Below are 23,623 nucleotides of genomic sequence, written 5' to 3' on the forward strand. Positions count from 1 at the left end.
CGACAAAACAGAAAATGCGCAATATTCGCTGAAGACCACTCCAGACGGGGCTTATAGCAAAAGTGAAAAATGTTATGAAGCGTTAATATGTTTTTGTATATGTGGAAATTTAATTTATTTTTGTATCTGTCCGGGTCAATTTTGATCATATATTATTTCACACCAGCAGCAACCCCATGAGTATAAGTGTAGATTTTATAAACGATTGGTGAAATTATTTTACAATAATGTGCAAGGAAATGAAACTAATGTTGAAATAATTGCAATTAGCAGTCTTTTGAAAATATTTTCTTTACAAAAAGACACTTATTAATCACAATTAGTGAAATGATGAGTTAAAATAAATAAATTGGGTATCATATTTATGATTGAAGCGCTGACCTTTCTCACATGACAGCAATAATGGCAACACAATAACAACGTTAATTCTGCTTAAAGGCGGTTGCACGAATGAAACTGCTGACAAAAGGAGCATAAAATTTATAAATAAATAAGAGAATGGCTTTGTTTCATTAGAAACTGCAACCCTTTCGAAGTAACCCTTAAGCATAAGTGCATTTTTATACAAGCAAATGAGTATTTACTGTCCGGTAATGTGAGTATATGGGTATATTACAACACTAATACATTAATATACACATATACATATACATATGTATGTATGTATGGTAGATCATCTTCGCTGCCTGAGAATCTCTGCCACTCCGCCAACTGTCAATCTAGTGCGGCTGACCCACCACTGGCCCTAAGTCGGCTCAATTTTAATTACATATATAAACAAAATAGAAAGAAAACGGCAAAGTAATGGAAATGAAATTTAATTAAATTCTAAATTACGCGGAATACCATAAATTCATCAAATGCATTTCGCAAGCCGCCAGCAGTAAGTAAGTACGTATGCATGAACGCATGCATTCATCTAAGTGCACTCGGCAGCAGCCGACGCAGACCGGGAAGCAGCACTCCTGCCTCCAAAAAAAGTGAAAAGAAGAGGAAAAAACACCACGTAATGCATTTGTGATTGAGGCAGCAGACGTTCTCGTAGGAGAAAGAACGTTCATGACGACGCAACACACAGCCGATTGCAGCTCAACCAATTGCTTGTTGCTGACGACTACCGACTGTCGACGATGGCTGCCGGTTGCCCTTTCATTGAGCGCACTCTTGCATGCGCTGCTCTGCGACTGGCAATTGAATGGATTTGCTTGCTGCCAGATAAATTGTGGTTGAGGCGCGGGTTAACCGTTGTTAGCGATTTCTCTTACTCAACGTCTTGGGCTGTGCCGAGCATTGCCGACGCCGACAACCGGTGCTGCCATCCGAATGCTAACCTCACTTTTTGCCTGCTGCAATGCGTAGACATTTGCAAAATTCGCTAAATCTCGCGTTGCAGTGTCACTGCCGTTGGAGTCTCTAATAAAAATTTATGTGGTAGTTATCGTCAGCGCCAAATCATCTAATGAATGGGCGCACGGGCGCACTGGTAAACTGGCAGATTGTCACAAATCCGGCCAAATGGCATTTCAACATGTTCGATGCGCTTCATTAGCGGATTTTTGCGCTAAATCGAGACATTTTCGAGCGTAAGTACGTGTTCGCTTGGAGAGCGTGTAAAAATTTACGAGTGTTGTGTAGTAAATTATTTGTAGAATGCTAATGCCTTGAAAGGTGTGTGCTTAATAAGTTAAAAGTATACTTATGTACATAGGTTATGCATATAAGCTTATGTATGTATGTATATGTAATAACTTTAAGATCCCGAATTTTTACCTAGACTAAACTTGTATCTCTTGGAAAATAGATTTGGTTCAATACTCAGGCGAGTGTTGTACAGTCTACTAAATCAAATCGGCTCATAGGAAAAAGATATATAAAATCTAAAGGCTTTGAAATCTCTTTTAAGTATTAGTGTCATTCGAGTGAGGGGATTTTTGACCTAAATGGATATTTACTTGAACCGTTGTGTTTTTCACTCACTAATATTCAAGTTTTGGCAAAACAAGGCTTATAAAAAAGATAGAAATCATGGAGAGATAGTTTAAGATTTGACCCATGGTCATTTAGGCCCTCTCCTGATATCCCAACAATTTTTAATCCAATAAAATCAAAGAAAACACCTGAGTTATTGGTTCTTTTGGGACCCTGTTCTAGTAGTATGTGTGACACAGATCCATGGAACAGTACCCTAATATGTGCAGATAATACTGTAAGCTGCTGTGTCCTTCATAAAATCCCACAAACTGCTTGAATTTGTTTCAGGGAAGAACGATTCGTTTCTTAAACCGTTTTATATCGAACTATCTCAGGAACTGTCTCTCCTGTCGAACATTTATTTATTTCCTATGACGCCTTTATGCCGAGAGATCCATGGTTGCAAGATGTAATTTTCTTTGGCAGCTATGTTAAGCAATCTTGTGCACTCCAGTGTAATTGTGGGTTTGATTTTAACGGACGAGATTGCTTGAGGTGCCGTTTGACTAAGAATGACAATTCGTTTCCCGTGATGAATAATTTTTACACATCTCCTAATGGCATAACTTCAGCTTGAAAAATACTTGGAAACCTTCCCATGAACACTGAGAGGGCACATTAGACCTCGGTTCACGGTGCAATGCTCGTCTATCTATCTTATGGGCACTGACAGTTTGGTACGTGGTTCCACTATACCAGCCCCAATCCGATCTGTCGTTTTTGAGCCGTCTGTTCAGGTACATGTATATGACCTACCTACTACGGAGGGTCCCAGAGATTTTTATCACTTTGATATTTCTTCGTTGTAATCGCGTTAGTATTGATTTGATACCTTGACTTGGAAGATGAACACAATCCAGTCGGTGAAAAAAGTTTGAAGATGAAAAACTGGCTATATTACGCAATACAGATTGTTACCAACTAAAACAAGAGCTCGCAGACTCTTTGGGTGCTACTTGAATGGTTTCAAAACGTTTAAAAATAGCTGGCTTTTGAATGGAGGAAGGAAGCTGAGTGCGAAATAAAGCCAGGAGACGTTGAAAGGCGATTTTGCGCGCTAAAAAAGAAGTCGTTTTTACATTAGTTTAGAAAAATCGATCCATATCGACCATCTTAACTGAAACACTCGTATTGGAAGCCAGTCAAATCAACGCCAAAGCCAAATATTCTTGGTGTCGTGGAAGGCTCTGTAGTCGGTTAGATCAGAAGGTACCGAAAACAAATCATCAAATTGACAAGAGCGAGTCAATAATTTTCCATCATGGCAACTCTCAACCAGCGGCTGAAATTTTTTCTCAACCGCCTTATAGCAAAGACGCACTACCATTTGTTTTGGGCCATTGCGCAGCTTCGGTCGAGGCACTGCATCAGATTAAACCTATCTACTTATGCAGTATGCAATAAGACCCCTGACTCTAACCAGAATCCACAAATTACAAGAAAGATGAGAAATTAATATACATAACTCCAGCTGGTTAATGAGATGGATTTATTCTCATTTTATAGATCCGACTGCATACAGAACGACTAACATTTCTTTTATTTTTACGCAGAAGAATATCTTAAGCTATACGAAATATTCGACAACATCGAGATAGTTCAGCGAATTAAGAGACAACGGGTACGCTGGATAGGTCATATCGTCCGAATGGATGAAAACACTTCAGCTTCGAGGGTATTCGACGCAGTACCCTCCGTTGGAAACAGAGGAAGAGAAAGATCTACACTCCATTAGAGAGGGCAGAAGAGAAGGACCTGGCTACACTTGGAATCTCCAAATGGCGCCAAAAATTGAAAAGAAAGAACGACTGGCGCACTATTATAAACTCGGCTAGAACCGCGTATAGCGATGTCTATGCTAATAAAACTATAGAAGAAGAATATGTTAAACTCACGAGACGTTTCTCATACCAATCTTTCAGAGAATACTTAAACTTTCAGGCTCTTCGAAATCCCACATGTCAACGAAAGAATGCAATAAAAATCGTAACCAAGTGTACAAATGTCTATATACATATGTACATTCTTCATACAAGAGTATTTAATGACACGCTCTTATTCTCTCACCGCACTTAACAATCTGTTTTAGGATAAACAAGAGAGTTCGAAGATTTACTTTAAACCTTCGCCGACAATTTCACACATCATAAAAATAAATGAAAACGCATTTTACAACAGCAATAAGCAGCGTTTAAGCTGCTTGCAGTTTCAGTGCACATACACACACACACAAACAACAACGACAACAATGCAAATAAAAATTGAAAGCAAAAGCAACGAAGTCATGGACTCCGTGGCTGCGTGCTTAGAAAACGTCCTTTGGGTGCAAATAAAGCAAAATGTGCATAACAACAAAAAATGCAACAACAACACAAATATAAAAACAACAAAAACAGGAACATAAAACCATAAACTAAAAGGATAAAGCATAAACGTGCATAACAACAAAAATACAAAAACAACACTGATATGAAAACAACAACAACACTAACATAAGAACAACAAAAACACGAACATAAAAACAACAGACTCGTAGAGTGAAGCAAAAATCCCATAGGAACAACAACGATTACAACAACACTCATATAAAATAACAACAACAACAACAATAACAAAACACAACAAACTCGCAGCGCTATCAAAACCATCGACACAAGAGAACAATAACAATTATTGTGTTGTTGTTGTGCAGCAGCAATGACAACAAGACGCAGTAGAAACAACAACAACAACAACAAACAATGAAAGTGGCAATAACTACAACGATGATGTACTTATAGATTTCAAGTTGCATTAATATCTGCGCGCATGTGTGTGTGTGCAACTGGTGGGGCGAGGAGGAAAAGGGTGTCTGCTTGAATGGAGGAATCGAGTTGGCAACATGCGGCTGGCGACTGCAGCAAACGATAAAAATCAAATAAACACTTTGCACCCCTAACACACACACACAAACACAAGTACATGTATACACATTGAACAACAACAATAACAATTAACACGGCAGCAAGAGCTGCGCCTGCCAACTGAAGCTAGAAGAGTTGCAATAACAACAATTAAAACAACAACACAAGTGTCATAACAAGCAACAGCAGGGAAATAACATTCCACAGCGCTTGTTGTTGTACACAAATCCACGAGCATGTATGCATCTGTGTGTGAGCATGTTGCCATCGGTGTGACATTGCAGCATATTGTTGCATGTGTGCATTTGAGGGGCACACTGTTGCAGTCATAGCCCTCGCAGGAAAACTTGTGAAAGTTTCGTGCTTTTTTTAATTGATTTTTTTCTTTTTCAGACTTTTTTTGGTATTTTCTTATTTTGATGTTCCAATGCATGCCATACCTTTACTATTGGTGACTTAATTAATTTTTATAATTCTCAGCTGATGACATCAATGATTTAAGGCAAGATTGTCACACGTCGAAGTTGAAAGCTTTCCATGATTTATTGGGAAATCTAAAATTACATTTTTGGTATTATTGGAAAACTATTTATATTTATATGGGGGTGCCTATCATCAGATATTCCTTCCACTATTGAAAATGTCTGCTGCAGAAAGTCATAGAGCTTAACCTTGATAAATTCAATACATAAAACATTTAATACTAAATTGATACCTATTCCATTGATATATGTACATAACTTTAATTTTCTATAAAAATTATTATTTTTTTCTTCCGATCCATATCGGAAGGACTTAAGCAGAAAGGAATCGTAATTAACGATTTTTCTCATATTTTTTGTCTTAATCGATATAAAAACGTTGGATGATTGTAGAAATATCTATCCTGTCATTTCGAAAATAAATTGATCGAAAATTTAGAAAAAAAATCCATATTTTTATATCAGTCAACCAAATTATTTATTTAAAAATAATGCGATAAAAGTCTTTTTCGAAAAAATTTTAAGTAATTCGAAATTTTTTTTTCTATTTTCGAAGATATTTTAAATAATTCGAAATAATTTTAAATGAACAGAAAATATTTTTTTTTTCAAAATATTCTAAATATATTCTTTTCGAAAATATTTAAAGTAATTCGAAAATATTTTCCTTTTTTCGAAAATAATATAAGTAATTCGAAAATATTTTTCTTTTTTCGAAAATATTCTAAATAGTTGGATATTACCGTTTTTGAAAATTCTTTGAGTTTCTAAATCTTTGTTTACTTTTTTTCGAAAATATTTTAATTAATTTGAAAGTTTATTTCTTATTCGAAAATATTTTAAGATGTTCGAAAATAGATTTCTTTTATTTTTTTTCGAAAATATTCTAAGTAATTCGAAAATACCTTTTTTCGAAAATATTTAGAGTAATCGAAAAATTTTTTCTTTTCTCAAAAGTATTTTAAATAATTCGACAGCACTTTTTTCGAAATTATTTTAGTTTATAATTCGAAAAAACTTTTCTATTTTCGAAAGTTTTTTAAATTATTCGAAAATATTTTAAATAATTCGGAAATACTCTACTCGAAAATATTTTATGTTGTTCGAAAATATTTTGTTTCGAAAATAATTTAAGTAATCGAAAATATTTCCCTTTTTCGCAAGTATTTTAAATAATTCGAAAATATTTTAAATAACAACTTTTTTCGAAAAATTCTTTTTTTTCTGAAATATTTTAAGTAATTCGAAAATATTTTTCTTTTTGCGAAAATATCGATAATATTTTAAATAATTGCAAAATAGATTCGAAAATAATTTTATTTTTTCCAAGAATTTTAAATAATTCGAAAATACTCTTCTTTTTTCGAAAATATTTAATTCGAAAATAATTTTTTTCGAAAATCGCAATTTGGTTTATAAGCGTGGAATCTTTCGGGATTTCAAGATTTTTAACTTTTTCTAACATGTAACAACTGTTTGATCATAAGAGACATATTGTATCTGTTGTTTCAAATGTATCTTTTACAATCTTTATATCATTTTAGGTCGATTTCGAAACTAGTCTGACCTTTTTAGGTTTTATTGCCAAGTCTTTAGGAATACTCCATGGATTCTTTAAGATTTTCACGTGTTTGTTTGCGGTCGATCGCAGTAGAATACTGGGTACTAATATTTGATATGTCACAATGGGCTTTCATTAGTCTCGAACAGGTCCCCTAACTAGTTCCAAATAGCCAAAATATGTACACTATAAAATAGTCCAACTATGAACCATTCTGTCATTTCACCCAGCACAAAACTTGGTGCAGCAATATACATATATACATACATATGTATATGTAGTGCAATGACTACAAAATTCACCGCGAGATATGAAAAGAAAACGTCAAAAGATGCCACGATTATGATTTGCCCGAAAGAAAAAGTTGTGATGATAATGCTGACGATGCTGATGATTGCGATGAGGCCGATGGCGCTACGAATAGGGTGGATGAGGCGACGAATTCCACAATTTCAACAGTCGCTAAAAATAACGGCAACGCTCCAAGCAGCCAGCAGCCACGAAAAGATGTAAGAATGCATCGGTATGTATGTATGTATATATTTTTACATAATGAAATAATGCCGCGCTGGATTTTCATGTAATTTGTAGGATTAATTTGCGCTGCCTTGCAGTGTGCGCGTCCGTCTTTCCTACGCTCGGAAGCAATAGCAACAAAGTTGGGCGATTAAATTAGGAAAACAGAAACTTGTTTTTCATAGACATACTTATACATACATATAAACATATATATTTAGGTATATAGATATTACAAATTCATGTTTACTTTCTGTTGCGCCTCTCTTCGACTCTTCTACCCACCATGACACATCCCGGCACAGGCATCACCCAAGCGCCTTTATGTCGTTTTCGTTATATTTTTTGTACTCCTTGATACAAATTTGAATTGTGGACACGTGTTAATTAACGCGAATGCAGACGATGACGGCAACGACGACGGCAGCAACACCAACAGCACAGCGACAGCGCCACGAGCAACGAACGATCAAAATGACGATGACACGATTGTGCATTGAACCCGCGAAATGCATTGCAATGTGCGTTGACAGTGGCAGTGGCCACGGCGGCAGCAGCGGCAACAGGAGCCTCACAAGTCCCAGCCCACCGTATGCTACTCGCTGCTGCAAATGGCATCCCCAGTGCCATGAATCGTCATGAATGTGCTGCTGTGCCAGAATTTTGTTACAAAATGAAATGACAAGCACAATTAGTTGAACTTTAATTGCAAATCGAATTCTAATTATGCTCGGCAATTTGTATAGGAGTTGCGTGAGCCTTTAATTACTAAACTGTGGACGAATATTATGAAGTGAAAATCAATATTAGCTGATACATATGCTAATTCTTTAAAATATCCTTTCCGGAGTCCTCATATTTCTATAAAATGGATGCTCCGTTCTGTAATCAACTCTCATCACTAAAAATTTGCTCTTGAAAACCTCATCTCAATGTACTCACATCGGCTTTTCTACTGCTGAGCTCTCGCCAAGTAAAAAAATTGTCGTTTTCTTCTTCTTTTGTTTAGCCTTAATTCTTATAGGTTTGCGGTCTGACGTAAAAGGGGCTTTCAAGCGGCTCTGAAATCCGCGCGGTCTTCGCCAGTATCGTGTGCCAAGTTTCGTCATTGCTTCTACAACTTAATTACTCCATCGGAGACAAGGCCTTCCTCTAAATTTTTTGCCACCGACTCTCGCATCGAAAACCTTTTTCGCTATAACGTTAATATCCATTTTCATAACATGATCAAACCAGCGCAGTCACTAGATGTTCACTCGTTGGACAATTGGAATATGGTGATAGCTCATTGATTGCTCCTTGTTCGTCCGGACGACGATATTTCTCACCAACACTTAAGGCCCAAAAAAACTTGCAAAGCACTTTCTCGAAGACTACGAGCGTCAGCTGATTACAAAACATCGTCTCAGGTGCTGAACTTACAAAGATCTTTCAAAGGTGTAAACTTTTTTAAAAATAAACCGAAGTAATGGGTTAAATCCAGTTTCTCGTTCAGTTAAAACCTAAAAGAACAAGACTCAAAAATGTGAGTCTTCTAAATAGCTTCCAAGAGTATTGGAGAGCCAAAGCTCTGTTAAAAATATACAAGAAGTGATTTCGTCTCTGACAGCATTAACAATTTCCCATGCTTTTTGAAAATGTTGACTGATATGGCCTCATAAAACCAGATATTTAACCAACGTCGAAGACTGTCAGGCGCAGGTTAAATGCTGAATGCGAGAAACCCCGAAATCAGTCATCGACCTATGTTTCACAATAATCATAGTTCCCGCTTCCTTTAGGAATGACAGTTGGATGAAAACTTTGTGACGCCGGCATCTTCAATCCATTTTTTTTAGTAAGTGTAGTCTGAAATGATATTTTAGTCAAGGAAACCATTCGCAACTTCTCTGGACAGAAAATACAGAGAGGAGGATCTTTCAGGAGCTCTCTATCAACTCCAGCTTCAGATTTCCTGACTATTGCAGTGTCTTCCAGCCGAGGTTCCAGCTATTAAGGTAGCAGCATATCTACTGCTCCGGAGTGCAGCCTCCTTGAGAGAAGCGACCATTCACTCAGGTAGTAGACCGGCGATACTAGCCTTGAACTCATTAACAATGCGTTCAGGGTTGGTCGAGGAGTATGGGTGCCAGGCCATAACGGAATCGCAGGAATTTGCTATCGGTAGAATGGTAGAACAGGTCGGTACTCACGGATTCTCTTATGTTCTGCTACTACATACGAGTAGTTGGGCTTCGCGAAAGCTTGGCCAATGCTGGCCTGCCATCGGTACATGCGACATCGCAAAAGCCTTTTGGCCCAAGATTAATCGCAAGAAATCTAGTGATCTTTTTGCCCTCAGTAAGGCTAACCTCTTCCTAGTTGTGGGGCTTTTAACAAGCCATTGCTCGATTGGCGTCCATGCTATAAGGCTCGGAGTTTTACCAGACGCCAGCTGCAGAAGTGGTATTGAAGAAGATGACGTGAAAAAATCTCAACACTTCTTTCTTGATTGTCCCACGTTTGGGAGGTCAAGACTTAGACAATTGGGAGCGCATACCTTCAAACACGCCACCGAACTGGCGGGAGTGGAAATTAAACACCTGTGCAAATTTGTATTGGCTACTAAGGATTACATATAGCAGTCCACATTCGATCTTTGATCATTCATCTAACCCAACCCAGCATTAGGCCTGCTCAAACTGTTTTAAATCAACCGCTGATGAAGGCTTCTCCGTCTCTCTTATCCTACAAGTTTTTCGAGCGCAATTTTCTTGACTATATTCATTAGTAGTAAAGGGTGATTTTTTAAGAGATTGATAACTTTTTTTTAAAAAAAAACGCATAAAATTTGCAAAATCTCATCGGTTCTTTATTTGAAACGTTAGATTGGTTCATGACATTTACTTTTGAAGATAATTTCATTTAAATGTTGACCGCGGCTGCGTCTTAGGTGGTCCATTCGGAAAGTCCAATTTTGGGCAACTTTTTCGAGCATTTCGGCCGGAATAGCCCGAATTTCTTCGGAAATGTTGTCTTCCAAAGCTGGAATAGTTGCTGGCTTATTTCTGTAGACTTTAGACTTGACGTAGCCCCACAAAAAATAGTCTAAAGGCGTTAAATCGCATGATCTTGGTGGCCAACTTACGGGTCCATTTCTTGAGATGAATTGTTGTCCGAAGTTTTCCCTCAAAATGGCCATAGAATCGCGAGCTGTGTGGCATGTAGCGCCATCTTGTTGAAACCACATGTCAACCAAGTTCAGTTCTTCCATTTTTGGCAACAAAAAGTTTGTTAGCATCGAACGATAGCGATCACCATTCACCGTAACGTTGCGTCCAACAGCATCTTTGAAAAAATACGGTCCAATGATTCCACCAGCGTACAAACCACACCAAACAGTGCATTTTTCGGGATGCATGGGCAGTTCTTGAACGGCTTCTGGTTGCTCTTCACCCCAAATGCGGCAATTTTGCTTATTTACGTAGCCATTCAACCAGAAATGAGCCTCATCGCTGAACAAAACACGCGCGCGAAACACATTTCGAACCGAACACTGATTTTGGTAATAAAATTCAATGATTTGCAAGCGTTGCTCGTTAGTAAGTCTATTCATGATGAAATGTCAAAGCATACTGAGCATCTTTCTCTTTGACACCATGTCTGAAATCCCACGTGATCTGTCAAATACTAATGCATGAAAATCCTAACCTCAAAAAAATCACCCGTTAGTTAGAGTTGGATTTGTATAGGGTAAGATGTCTCCAAAACTTACGATCCACAAGAAAATCTTTAGACAATAAAGTTTATCAATCTCTGCTGGATGTTTGTTCAAGGCGCTCTTCCCATTTATGCTGCACTCCTAGATGGCGTCCGACAAATTTCGAACCGTACTTTTTAAACTTTTTGAACTTCCAGAACAACATCAAACTACATACCAAATATCGAATTACAAACACTACAATTATGTCTATTATTACCCTAAATACATATAAAACTTGCCATAATTCTTAGAGATCACACACTTTTATGCATAAGTATGTGTGCGAAGCGCCCTCGAAATAAAGCACATGATCCATTAAAACTTCTCGGAAAAAGAGTTTGCAAAGCCATTCAAGAATTTCCCACAATTATTTCATAAAAATTCAGCTTCGAACGCACTAAATGGGCGGACAATGGCAGATAAGCCAAGTAAATGGCCAAATGGGCACATAGAGAACAGCAACAACAAAAGCAAATCGATGACATTTAACAGATACAAATCGAACGCGGAGGCGGCAAACCATTTGCAATTAAGCTACTGACCACAACAACAACAACAGCAACATCAAATGTGAGCTGAAAGAGCGAACGGCAAGCGACACACAAGACCGCTTGCTGAGCGCCTAAGTAATTGGGGAAAATCGAACATTGGTTTTATGGCATAGAACAAAGCGAACGCGATCGCCGCGATCAGCAAAAGCTGACTTCAAATGCCTCAATTTGTAGCAGAATAGCAGAATAATTGACAAAAAACAACAAAGTTGTGGGGAAAAATCATATAAAAATACAACGCAGTTTGTTGAATATATGTATGTATGTATATGTATGTATGTATATGTTGCTACAAAAAAAATTCAAGCGGAAAGCACCCAAACGCATGGAAAGCAAGCGATCGAACTGCTGAGCTTCCATAAAACACAAAAAAATGAGAAGAGCCATTGAAAATGCGTTGACTTTTGAATTGAAAGAAAAAAATCGCATGCGATATTTATCACACTCAGCATATTTATTGCATGCTATAAAAAGCATAAAAACGCGTGTGACAACGGCAGCTGAGCGCTTATTTGCTTTTATACACGCGTTCGAACATAACTGCAACATTGTCGCTGGCGCAGCACCCACACACATACACACATGAGCGCCAATGCCAGTTATTGCAAGTGGCCAGCAATAAATGCTGTTGGCGGAGGCCAGATGTCGCTTGTTTGCTCATTCACTTCAATAATGACAACTGTGAATCCAAAAAACAAACACTGCAACAACAACAGCGACTATGAAAAGACAAGGATTGACAGATTGTGTTAAATACATACACATATATACACACACATACTTAAATGCAGCGAGTCGACTTAATTTTGAAGTGCAACAAGAATGCGTTTTTATTAAAATTACACACCCCCTTACACGTCACCTTCTATATATGTACATACATACAAACACATGTATGTAAGCGGTGGCGGTGTCACTTGAAACTCCGCTTTTCGGGGGTGTCAGTCAGTGAAATTTCAGCCACTAACAGTCAAATCAAAACAAATAAACGACGATCGCTGAAAGGTGTGCGTAGTGTTCGGATGAAGCGTGATTTATGATTACAAGCGACTGTCTATCGGTGAATGTATGTATATTGATGGCAAAGGGTTTTATGTAGTGAAGTACATACATACATCCATATGTACATAGAGGTACTGGGTCAATGCACATTTTGTTTTGAATATTGGATTACAAACAAACACTTTTTTGGGGGAGTAGTTTCAACATTTGAGGAACGTGGTTTGAATCTCACCAGGTTCAATGCACTTTAAAACGAAGCAGCTAGTGTCAGCAACTAATGTTTTCATAACAAGTAAGGAAGGGCTAAGTTCGGGTGTCACCGAACATTTTATACTCTCGCATGATAAAGTGATAATCGAGATTTCATTATCCGTCATTTACATGTTTTTTTATTCTGCTGTAAAATTAATTAGAATTAAATTCTGAGAGATTTACCGATATTTTCGGTGAAAAATTAGGTTAGGCTAGGTTAGGCACTGAGTTCTTCGTGAGTTCAGGGACATTGAAAAGTTATAGTCCGATCACGACAATTTTTCCACAAGGGATACCTCAGCTCAAATACCGTATTTGTGTAAAGTTTTATTCCGCTATCATCATTGGTTCCTAATGTATATATTATACAGAGAAGGCATCAGATGGAATTCAAAATAGCGTTATATTGGAAGAAGGCGTGGTTATGAACCGATTTCACCCATATTCCGTACGTGTCATCAAGGTGTTAAGAAAATATTATATACCGAATTTCATTGAAATCGGTCGAGTAGTTCCTGAGATATGGTTTTTGGTCCATAAGTGGGCGACCCCACGCCCATTTTCAATTTAAGAAAAAAGCTTGGGTGCAGCTTCCTTCTGCCATTTTTTCGGTAAAATTTTGTGTTTCTGACGTTTTTTGTTAGTCGGTTAACGCACTTTTAGTGATTTTCAACATAACCTTTGTATGGGAGGTGGGCGTGGTTATTATCCGATTTCTTCCATTTTTGAACTGTATATGGAAATGCCTGAAGGAAACGGCTCTATAGAGTTTGGTTGACATAGCTATAGTAGTTTCCGAGATATGTATAAAAAACTAAGTAGGGGGCGGGGCCACGCCCACTTTTCCAAAAAAATTACGCCCAAATATGCCCCTCCCTAATTCAATCCTTTGTGCTAAATTTCATTTGAATATCTTTATTTATGGCTTAGTTTTGACACTTTTTAGGTTTTCGGTTTCCGCCATTTTGTGGGCGTGGCAGTATGCCGATTTTGTCCATCTTCGAACTTAACCTTCTTATGGAGCCAATATGTGTACCAAGTTTCATCATGATATCTCAATTTTTACTCAAGTTACAGCTTGCACGGACGGACGGACAGACAGACATCCGGATTTCAACTCTACTCGTCACCCTGATCACTTTGGTATATATAACCCTATATCTGACTCTTTTAGTTTTAGGACTTACAAACAACCGTTATGTGAACAAAACTATAATACTCTCCTTAGCAACTTTGTTGCGAGAGTATAAAAAGAGCTATTGTAGACTAATACAATTAACACCGGTATTTAAAATACTTTGTTTTTAGAATTAGAAATCAATGAGTCGCAAAGCAATTATTTCAGGTAATGACTTAGCCAAATTAACCCTAAAGCGACGCACTTACTTTTAGTGTTTTCAAAATCGATTGTGACTCTTTTAGTCACAAATATTAAACAATTATGAACATAAACATGTTGCGAAAGGGCATAATTGTTTGGTCACTTAACGGTAGTATGTATCACCTAAAAAGAATAAAGGTAGAAATAGGGTTGTATTCATATTTTTATATATGATGAGACGAGTTGAAATCCGGATGACTGTCTGTCCTTCCGTCTGATTTCAACCTAATTCGGTGAAAATGGTCAAAACGAACGACAACCACACCTACTTCCCATAAAACGCAATTTTTTATTCTCTATGATTTTTTTACTTTCCGGTATTCAAATCAAGAAACAACAAAGTATAACTTTGCACGAATAGCGCTTTTGAAAAATGTCACCTTATGATCAACAATTGTCCAAATCCAACAAAAGCTGTTCAAGGATAAAAATATCGAATAAAAAATGTGTCTCAAATTTTGTATTGTATTTCTAACCAAATTTCGTATGCGGAATCGTTGTGAACGTTGGAAAAGGCTTACGGCGATGCTGTTTTATCAAAAAATACTCTAAGAGCTGTTCAAAGCCTTCAAAGACGGTCGAGAGATTGCTGAATACATGCCTCGTTCTGGACGACCTTTCGACCTCTTCAACTAATGAAAGTATTAAAAAGTGAATGATAGAGAGACAAGAAAGCTCGACATCTCTCGCAAGTCCGTTCTAAACATTTTGTTGGATATTTTGGGTATGAACCGCATTCTTGCTCAACTCGTACCGATAGAGCTGATTTTTTTTTCAAACAGAGTTACCACATTCAAGTCGGTGTTGTTAAAGTGGAAGAACAATTCATGGATTTTACACGATGATAATGCACCTTTCGCTGAAGGAGCTGAAAGCCATCCCAAAAAGTGCCTATGAAAAGTGTTTCGTACTGAAAAACTCGTTAGCATAAAGGCATTACATCATGGAGGTTACTTTGAAGGCGACAAAAAAATATAATAATTAAATATTTTGGGTTTTATTTACAATTTTCGGGTACCTTTTTGTCACAACGTCTGGTTGACGTTTTGTACCTTAAGGTACATAAGTACATATGTATTTTCTTGTCTTTGGTCTTGAGAAGTTGCAGAGTATCAAATGCCCGATTACAACCGAACATAGATTAATTGTTTTAAATTATTTTCATTAAAAAATTCTGTAAAATAATATACTATTTTACATATTTCGGGAATTTTGCAGTTGTGGCGTTCTTACTCATTAACAAAAACAAGTTTTTTTGGAATATTTGAGTATTATAAATATAATCCTCTGTAATCTTATTGTAGACCAATTCATTATAAAAAGCAGTTTTCTAACAAAAATTCTCCAAGATATAAAAATTTGTGGGTAAAAAAAGAGATCTCCCCTAGGGACTTCATAGAATACTCCTATGTTTTTGCTAAGAAAAAAAAAATAGTAGCATAGAGAGATATTCCAACACTAATTGAACCACTTCATATGGATCTTTTTAATTTGGAACCTTTTCTGATTCATGCGAGCTCTTTTTGTGAGATGGTATCTCAATATTCAGTATCCATAATTAGATAAATTTATGACCGATTTTTTGGTATGTTAGTATAAGTATAGCTCACACATTGACTAATATGCGAGAGAGATATAGTCTCATTTATAAGATAAGGAGAAGATATAATACTGTGGGCGAAAAATAGTAAGACTTTTTAATTTAAATTTCACGCGAAAACACATTCGTTGAAATTTCAAAGTGTTAGTGACATTTCGTCAAGGTAATCATTAGTGTTTAATATACGCTTGTCTTTCTGAAGTACATAAAGTGAATTTGTCGATTTTTATTTTTCAACAAAGAAGTTTCATTAAAGTTTGTGTGCGGAATCAAAAGAATCGATCGAAAAATTCAGAATGTTGAAATAGGCATTCGGTGATCATTTTAGCGAACAATTGCTTTTGATTGCTACAAATTATTCAAAGAGGGTCAAGAACGCGTTGACGACGAACCACGTCCAGGACGGCCATCAACATCAACTGATGATCAACACGTCCATACGACGATTAACAGTCAGAGATCCAACTGGCATTGTTGTAATATTTTACGAATCAGTGAAAACAATTTGGAAAGATCAATTGGGACTAAGAAAAGTGAAAACACGATTAGTTCCAAAATCACTAAAATTTTTCGAAAAACAGCGACGCGTTAACGTCTGTAAAGCAATGGTCTCTGACTGCCAGGATGAATATCGTGCAAAGGCGAGACTAGGTCAAAAATAAAGGTTATAAGAACGTTTTTTTCGATTATCGAGGTGTGGAGCACCAGATATCCTTCCGGCCGACCAAACTGTCAACAAGAAATACTGTTTGAGTGTTTGGCATCGTTTGCTGGAAGCTATTCGTAAAAAGAGGCCGAAATTATGGGACAACAACTCTTGATTTTTGCACCACGATAATGCACCGTCGCATACTGCATTGATTCTCTCTGAGTTTTCGCCACGTCTTACTATATTTTGTCCACAATAGTATATTAAAATATAGTAAGCTTAACTGTCGTATTTACTACTTAACTTTTCAATATACGTTCTTAAAGTTGTAAGAAATACCGTTTTATATGAAATAGCATGCTTTATAAGGTATTTTTCTCATTTTCACATCGTGCCTTCATGATAAGCTATCTCAAGTCGTTTATGGTGATGCTTATAATCAAACTGTTATCTACCATATTGGAAACAAAATATTATTGATAGAGGATAGAAAATGTCGGTTATATTATCAAATTGTGTGGCAATTATTCTCTACAGCTTGATCGGTGCATTGAGTTTGCATAAAATAATGATTGCTAAGCAATTTGGGAGGTAAGGAGATTTATTGAAATTTAAATTTTCCAGTTGCTGATCGAATTATAAATATTATATTTCTATTACGAGAAATTACAAGACAATATAAAGTCTCACTTTCAAACAAAACTACACTCAACTCACCCGAAACAATCGGCGTTAACGGTATGCCACCACTGTTATTGCCACCATCCTGTTTATCCTCATTCTTCAGCGCTGCCGATTTGCCGGGCACGCAACTAATCGGCTTCTTTGCCTTCCAAAGTTTCATTTTGCACGATATTATTATTCAATATTTCTTCTTTTTTTGCACAATTCTTCTAGAGCACCGGAAAACTGCCACTCAATGCACGGCAAACATTGCGCACACACACGCACTACACACGTATACGAATTTCAGTTTCGGTTGTGTTGTGTTTTATACAGAAACTATTTCAAAATTGATTTGAAATTTCACAGTTGTGCGAGCGCGTTGAGGGGGAAATCTCAAGACCTGCAAAGTATACACAATGAATGCACGAAAAAAGCACGAAAAAAGCACGGAGATTGAAAAATCGTCACTGCCGCGCGTCTTGAAGACGCCGCGACGCGTACGCGTTGACAAAATTCAGAACTCAAAACATAAAACAACAACAAAAACGCGTGGAAACTAACACGAAGTAGTAAAAAATCAAGAATCCGAGAAACTGTAGACATAAAGTGCTTTTCTCGTCGCACGTTCTGCTGCTTCTTCTTCCACTGCTACGTTATACACAAGTTTTCACAAGATTTTCCCCTTGGCTCGTGCGTATTCGACGCGAGTTTTCGAAAACTATTTTTAAACTTGAACGGCGCAACGGACGCGCCGACGGTTGGGTGAATGGGCGGTGTGGCGCACCGACTGCCGCGCGGCACGAACGCGGCGGCTACAAGCGCGCGCAGACCTCCAAACCAAATCACTTCAACGCCAGCAACAACAACGCGCACAAACTACTTGCCGTAAGTAAAATAAATGTTGTGGAGAATTGCGTAGCCAAAACAGCAATTATAGATGAAGCACGAAAAAAGGCAAAAACAACAGCAATAGCAACAACAGCGCACCGAAAGTGGGGAAAAGTGAACGCGCAAGGCGGCGCGCAGTTTCCTCGAACGCGAAAACACGCCACACACTTCACGAACACACACACAGATACATGCTCACTAATACACTGATGGCTTTGGCCGCGTATGCATATGAGTTTCACCCATTTACTACATTAGGCATAAAATAAAATTCGGTTTTTGCCAAGTTTTGCGGTGATTTTACGGTGCGCCCGAAACCCACACACACACACTGTCAATTGGCGGCCAAAATGTTGCTGCGAAATTTCATTTCAATTCGCCAAACGGTAACACAAATCGCACGAACACTTGCACTTTCGCAGGCGCATCCATCAATACGCGTTTATATGTGAGTCTGTATTGGTTTGTTGTGCTCATAAATTTCAATATATTTAGTACACACGCATCACCTTGCAGCGCGCCTTCGATTGGTTTGATCGTCAGTTCACGCGTTAAATTAAAAAATAAATCGCACATTCACACACTGATATATACTACTGCTATGTATGTTTGTATGTCGCAAGTAACGTTGAATTATCGCCACCGATTGCAGACGTTGCCACAAACTCGACCGTGCACCACGAAACACAACTTCAGAATGAATCTGTGCTGCAGCGCTTTGCCTTCCGTAGCCATCGTTGCGCCGACAGCGACGCGGCACACGCACCCATCAGAGCGCACACAGCCGTGACTGCAGCGCTTCCCTTTGCCGCTTCGGCTCACATACACACACTTGTGTATTTTCCAACTGTTGCTGTATGCGCTCGTCTGCAGTCGCCGCGAACTTCGTGCGCCTCGTGCCACTTTGGCGCTTGCTGCGCTGCTTTGTACGCCGCATTTATACCCAGTAAGCGTTATTGAAAAAACCAGAGAACTTAAAACATAAAATTAAAAAACATAAACATTAAAGCTATGTTGCCACTTTTGTCACTTCTTTCTGTGAAGAAGCATCACTTTGACTTGCCAGCTCGAGAATGAAAAATGCTTTTGCCATCGTCGCGAAAAGACGCTTCTAGGCAAAGGCATGCTCGGGGAGATGTTACGGCGTCTGTTTATATGAATGAAGCGCGGTCGCTTGTGGCATACGCGCCTGCGTTTATGAATGAAATCGTTTTTGTTGTAAAATTTACTACATTTGGGCTTCGCCAATTCGGCTGCCATATTGACTTTTGATGCTTTTGCCATTTTAGCAGTTGTTGTTTTTGTAGAACAATGCTTCAATTTTTTGTTGGTGACATATTCACATGTGTACGCATATGTTTGTATGCTTGTGCATTATTTGTTCGGAAGTGTATACAAACATATGTACATGTAAGTGTATATGAATGTATGAACATGCAGATCAATGCGCGCACATGTAATATATTGATAAGTGATAAAATCATGACTTGATTTTCTGAACGCGCACATGCGTATACATACATTTATGTATATGAGCAGATAATAAGATTATGATATGAGCATGTGCAGAGACATAAGATAATATGATGTATGTACATATGTATATATTGTTGTGATAAATTTAATTTCTATTAGTAGGAAATATAATACAAAAATATTTATTAGTATGGTATATTATGTAAAAATCAAAGAAAATTATTAAATATGCAAGTCCAAATTGACTATAAATATTACTATGCATGCAAATTAATTTTTTATTATATTATTTGGTTTTTTTAAAAAGTTACATATCACTATTGCTTAACTTATAACTCTTAACTGCTAACTTACAACTATATCTGTCAATTAATGACTAAACTGTTTATCTCTTAATTTTAGCTCTTTATAGTATTATACTGCTGATCATGCAAAAAGAATGGCTGTGGCATTTCTTGTTGCTTGATCAAGTTCCTATTGTAAATAGATTTTATGATTACTTTGCAAATTGCATATTTTAACATTCTTTGTTTACTCTATTTGTTATGATAGGCGGTTGGCTTATGTGGTGTCAATTTACATTACATATGTGTCTATTATAGATGAATGAGATAGTGGTTTATTTTAGTGGGTGTGGGTTGCATTAACTTGCATTCATACAAAATTGTACTCATATCATAATTATGTGTACAAGTCAATATTCAATTGCCGACGGCAAAACGCAAAAGCCTTCATACATATTTATTTGCATACATTGCGATTCCCAAGTTGAAAAATTGAAGCATGAAAATATGTATCACAAAGTTGGGAGATCATAAGGAGCAGCATGCGTATGGTTATGTTTTCATATTGATATTCAATGCATGCATATACATATTTATGTCTCTTCATATTCTTGTGTATGTGAGACAGAGAACATAATGTGTTTTGTACACATTTTTCGGTGTCAAAAATGAAACAAAATATAAACAAGCAAAACGAAAATCTTCATTGGGAGTTTCTTCATATTCTCTGCTTGGGTATACATGCTATGGCAACAAATGCCTTAAATTCATATATTTTTTCTCTTCATATTCTCACTATGTGGGGAACTGTTAAAAGTGTTAACATTTCTCATCGTGAATTCTGAGGTGAACTCCCTTCAAAAATCCTACAAAATGTTCGCTGTCGAACCTGCACCTTCTCTATGTTTTAAGTTCTCTGGCGTAACGTCGTTCTTTCATGAGCCTCTCCAGTTTTGAGAACAAAAACAGTCACAGCGGGCCAAGTCTGGAGAATATGGGAGACTTTTTTGATTTTTTTATAAGTAGAAAAATCGAAAGTTGAAGTGTAGAACTTTAATCCAATAAACCTAGCCTACTCGCAACTCAAGACTCTACCACGGAACCACGAGTCAAGGTTCAAGGACAGGACATTTAAGTCTTCTCTGTTGTGTGGACTGAGGTCAGACTAATCTGTTGAAAAAGTCTCAAATTTGAATAAATAAATGCTGGCGCTACGCTAATACCTCTCCATTTCTCAGTCGACTGACACATGAATATCGTTAAATTATCGATCGCGAAACTACCACCGAACGTGGTTTTTAGTTTTTCCCTTGTATTTGAAAAGCGAGGGACATATTCACGTTTGACAGTTCGGACCAATGTCATTGTGAAATCTGTAAAGATAGATTCTAAAGCACCCATGTCCACTAACTATTTGGGTCAGATGGAAATCCAGGTCCCCATATCATCTGCCTATCTAAGAGTGGACGTCCGGTACAATTCTGTGGATCTAGAGCCCTTTGGATGAGGAATTCCATATCATAGCGCAAAAGTCAATTTTTGTTTCTCCATAAATCCTGGCGTTTCTGACAGACTGCTTCACACAAATTCCGTTTAACCTATAGGTAATATTTTTTATTGACCGAATCGTAAGGCAAGAACTCATAATGCACGACGCATTGCGCTTATATCTCTTGGCCATCAAAATTTACCCCAATCACAGCTAATTGCTCACTGGGTTGTGTCATGAATGCCAGCAACTGTTCAATTGTTTTCTCGTTGTTTTCAGCGGCATTTTATGGCACGCTGCCAGCGTCTTTGAGAGCTTTACCGCTCACTGCTGGCTTTTCCTCTGTCCATAAGTATATGACAGAGAGAGAGTGAGTTGGGTATGTGTGTGTTGCGCAGGAAATACCGAACAGCTGTAGTCACTAGCAACATGATTTCAGCAACATGTTGTCAGCAACATGTTTGTGGACAACATATTTGTTCTTGCAATAAATTCATTCACCTCTGATGAAGTCCTAGTCTTCATGATGTAGTCGAGCAAAAGTGAAATTCTCTTTTGATGGACATAATTAAAATATATGAGTTCAAGTTCTTCAATAAATGCGGCGGCATGAAGTTATGAACGGTAGTATAGGATGCTGTTGTCATGGGAGCTATTTTGAGACCTTACGGTTGTCTTCGTCTAAAAACGATCTATTTATATTTGTATGGCAATTGATAGAAAGTTTCTTAGAATAAACACCCCGCCAGCCACCGCACCAAGCTTTGATCCATCCGCAAAAAAATTATCACCGCAGTTACATATATGGACGGAGAATTTACCATCACTGTTTGGTTTAACGACTTCATAATCCTAAAGATCCAGTATGGAGTAAAAACATGCGAGGATTTTCAAATGTTCAGACAAGTGTTCATTTAAAAACCAAAGTGCACTGAGTCTGATCTTACTCATTCCAGCTGCATTATGGGCGCTATTTGGAATGGCATTAAGTGCCGTGGTTGGTATGGAAACCTTCACCAAGAAAGACGTCAGCCCCGAAGTCCATCGCAAAATAATTTTTGCCAACAGGTCCTGCTTAGGACTGAGTTGGCTTTTAAGAAGTTAAGTCCTCTCGACAAACAAAGACCAAACTCTACAAGTCTATATGGCGCAGAGGCATGGACGATGACCACATCTGATGAGTCGGTATTACGAGTTTTCGAGAAAAAGGTTCTACGGAAGATTTGTGGACCTTTGCATATTGGCAACAGCGAATACAGCAGTTGTTGACACGATGAGCTGTACGAGATATACGACGACATTGACATAGTTCTGCGAATCAAGTGACAGCGGCTACGCTGGCTAGGTCATGTCATTTGAATGGATGAAAGCACTCCATCTCTGAAAGTATTCGAAGTCCTCCATTACGTTGGAAAGACCAGGTGGAAAAGGACATGGCTTCACTTGAAATCTCCAAATGGCGCCACCTTGCGAAAAGAAGAAACGACTGGCGCGTAAGCAGTGTCTACGCCAATAAAGAAGAAATAATATAGAATAATATAGAAATTTTCGCAATAGACAATGAAAGACAACTCTGGAAATTACAACTTTCACTAATATTTTCAAAAATCGCATTTGCAGTATGTTTTCTTAATCCATTTTCCAATAAGCCTACGAAAATCGGCTGAATCATTTGTATTTCTTTAAAATATGTATATATAGCTGTAAAAATATTTGAAATACCACAAAAATATTTTTCCCTCTCTGACCTATATACTGGTACATAAACATTTGAATTGTCAGCAAAGAACATAAAATATGTTTGCGCTGATCAAGACCTTCATACAGAGACGACCAGCGAGTCTGAAGAGTTTTGAGAAAAATAGAAACATACTTAATTACTTAGGTCTTAAATGCCTGATGTCACTACTTGTTGTTTCAGCTTAAAAATAAACTCGATAAATGTCAAAATATGCGGGGAATCACATGTCTTTGAATATATACACATATGTATGTATATATTATATAGTGCATGGTTGTGCGATATTTATAAGAAATCAAAAGAAAGGCCAAAATGTCCAAATAATTGACGAGCAAGCTGTAGCAGTCTTTAGAAAAACATAAAGACGAACGAGAGCACATTTGGCGAAAGCACAGAGTTGCATTGACAACAGCCGAAACGGAGATATAAAACATTTGCTTGGCAGACAATTTAATGTGGTTCAATGGAC

The 23,623-nt window shown here is 37.5% G+C and overlaps 1 protein-coding gene across 2 annotated transcripts in view; it reads right to left on the reverse strand.

Moving 5' to 3' along the window:
* Nucleotides 1–18,847, reverse strand: part of LOC105225191 (glutamate receptor-interacting protein 1) — a 67,026-nt gene extending 48,179 nt beyond the window's left edge. Inside the window, exons 1-2 of one of the 2 annotated variants that reach the window (XM_049456395.1) lie at nt 18,749–18,847; nt 17,328–17,676 (exon numbers count right to left, since the gene is read on the reverse strand). In XM_049456395.1, the coding sequence (XP_049312352.1) occupies nt 17,328–17,454 (127 nt within the window). In that variant the 5' untranslated portion in view covers nt 17,455–17,676; nt 18,749–18,847. Of the gene's footprint in view, nt 1–17,327; nt 17,677–18,673 lie in introns of both variants that reach the window. The other variant, XM_049456394.1, reaches the window with a different exon arrangement.
* Between the last annotated feature and the right edge of the window lie 4,776 nt (nt 18,848–23,623).

Source organism: Bactrocera dorsalis, chromosome 4, assembly GCF_023373825.1.
Source record: "Bactrocera dorsalis isolate Fly_Bdor chromosome 4, ASM2337382v1, whole genome shotgun sequence".
NCBI classification, from domain to species: domain Eukaryota; kingdom Metazoa; phylum Arthropoda; class Insecta; order Diptera; family Tephritidae; genus Bactrocera; species Bactrocera dorsalis.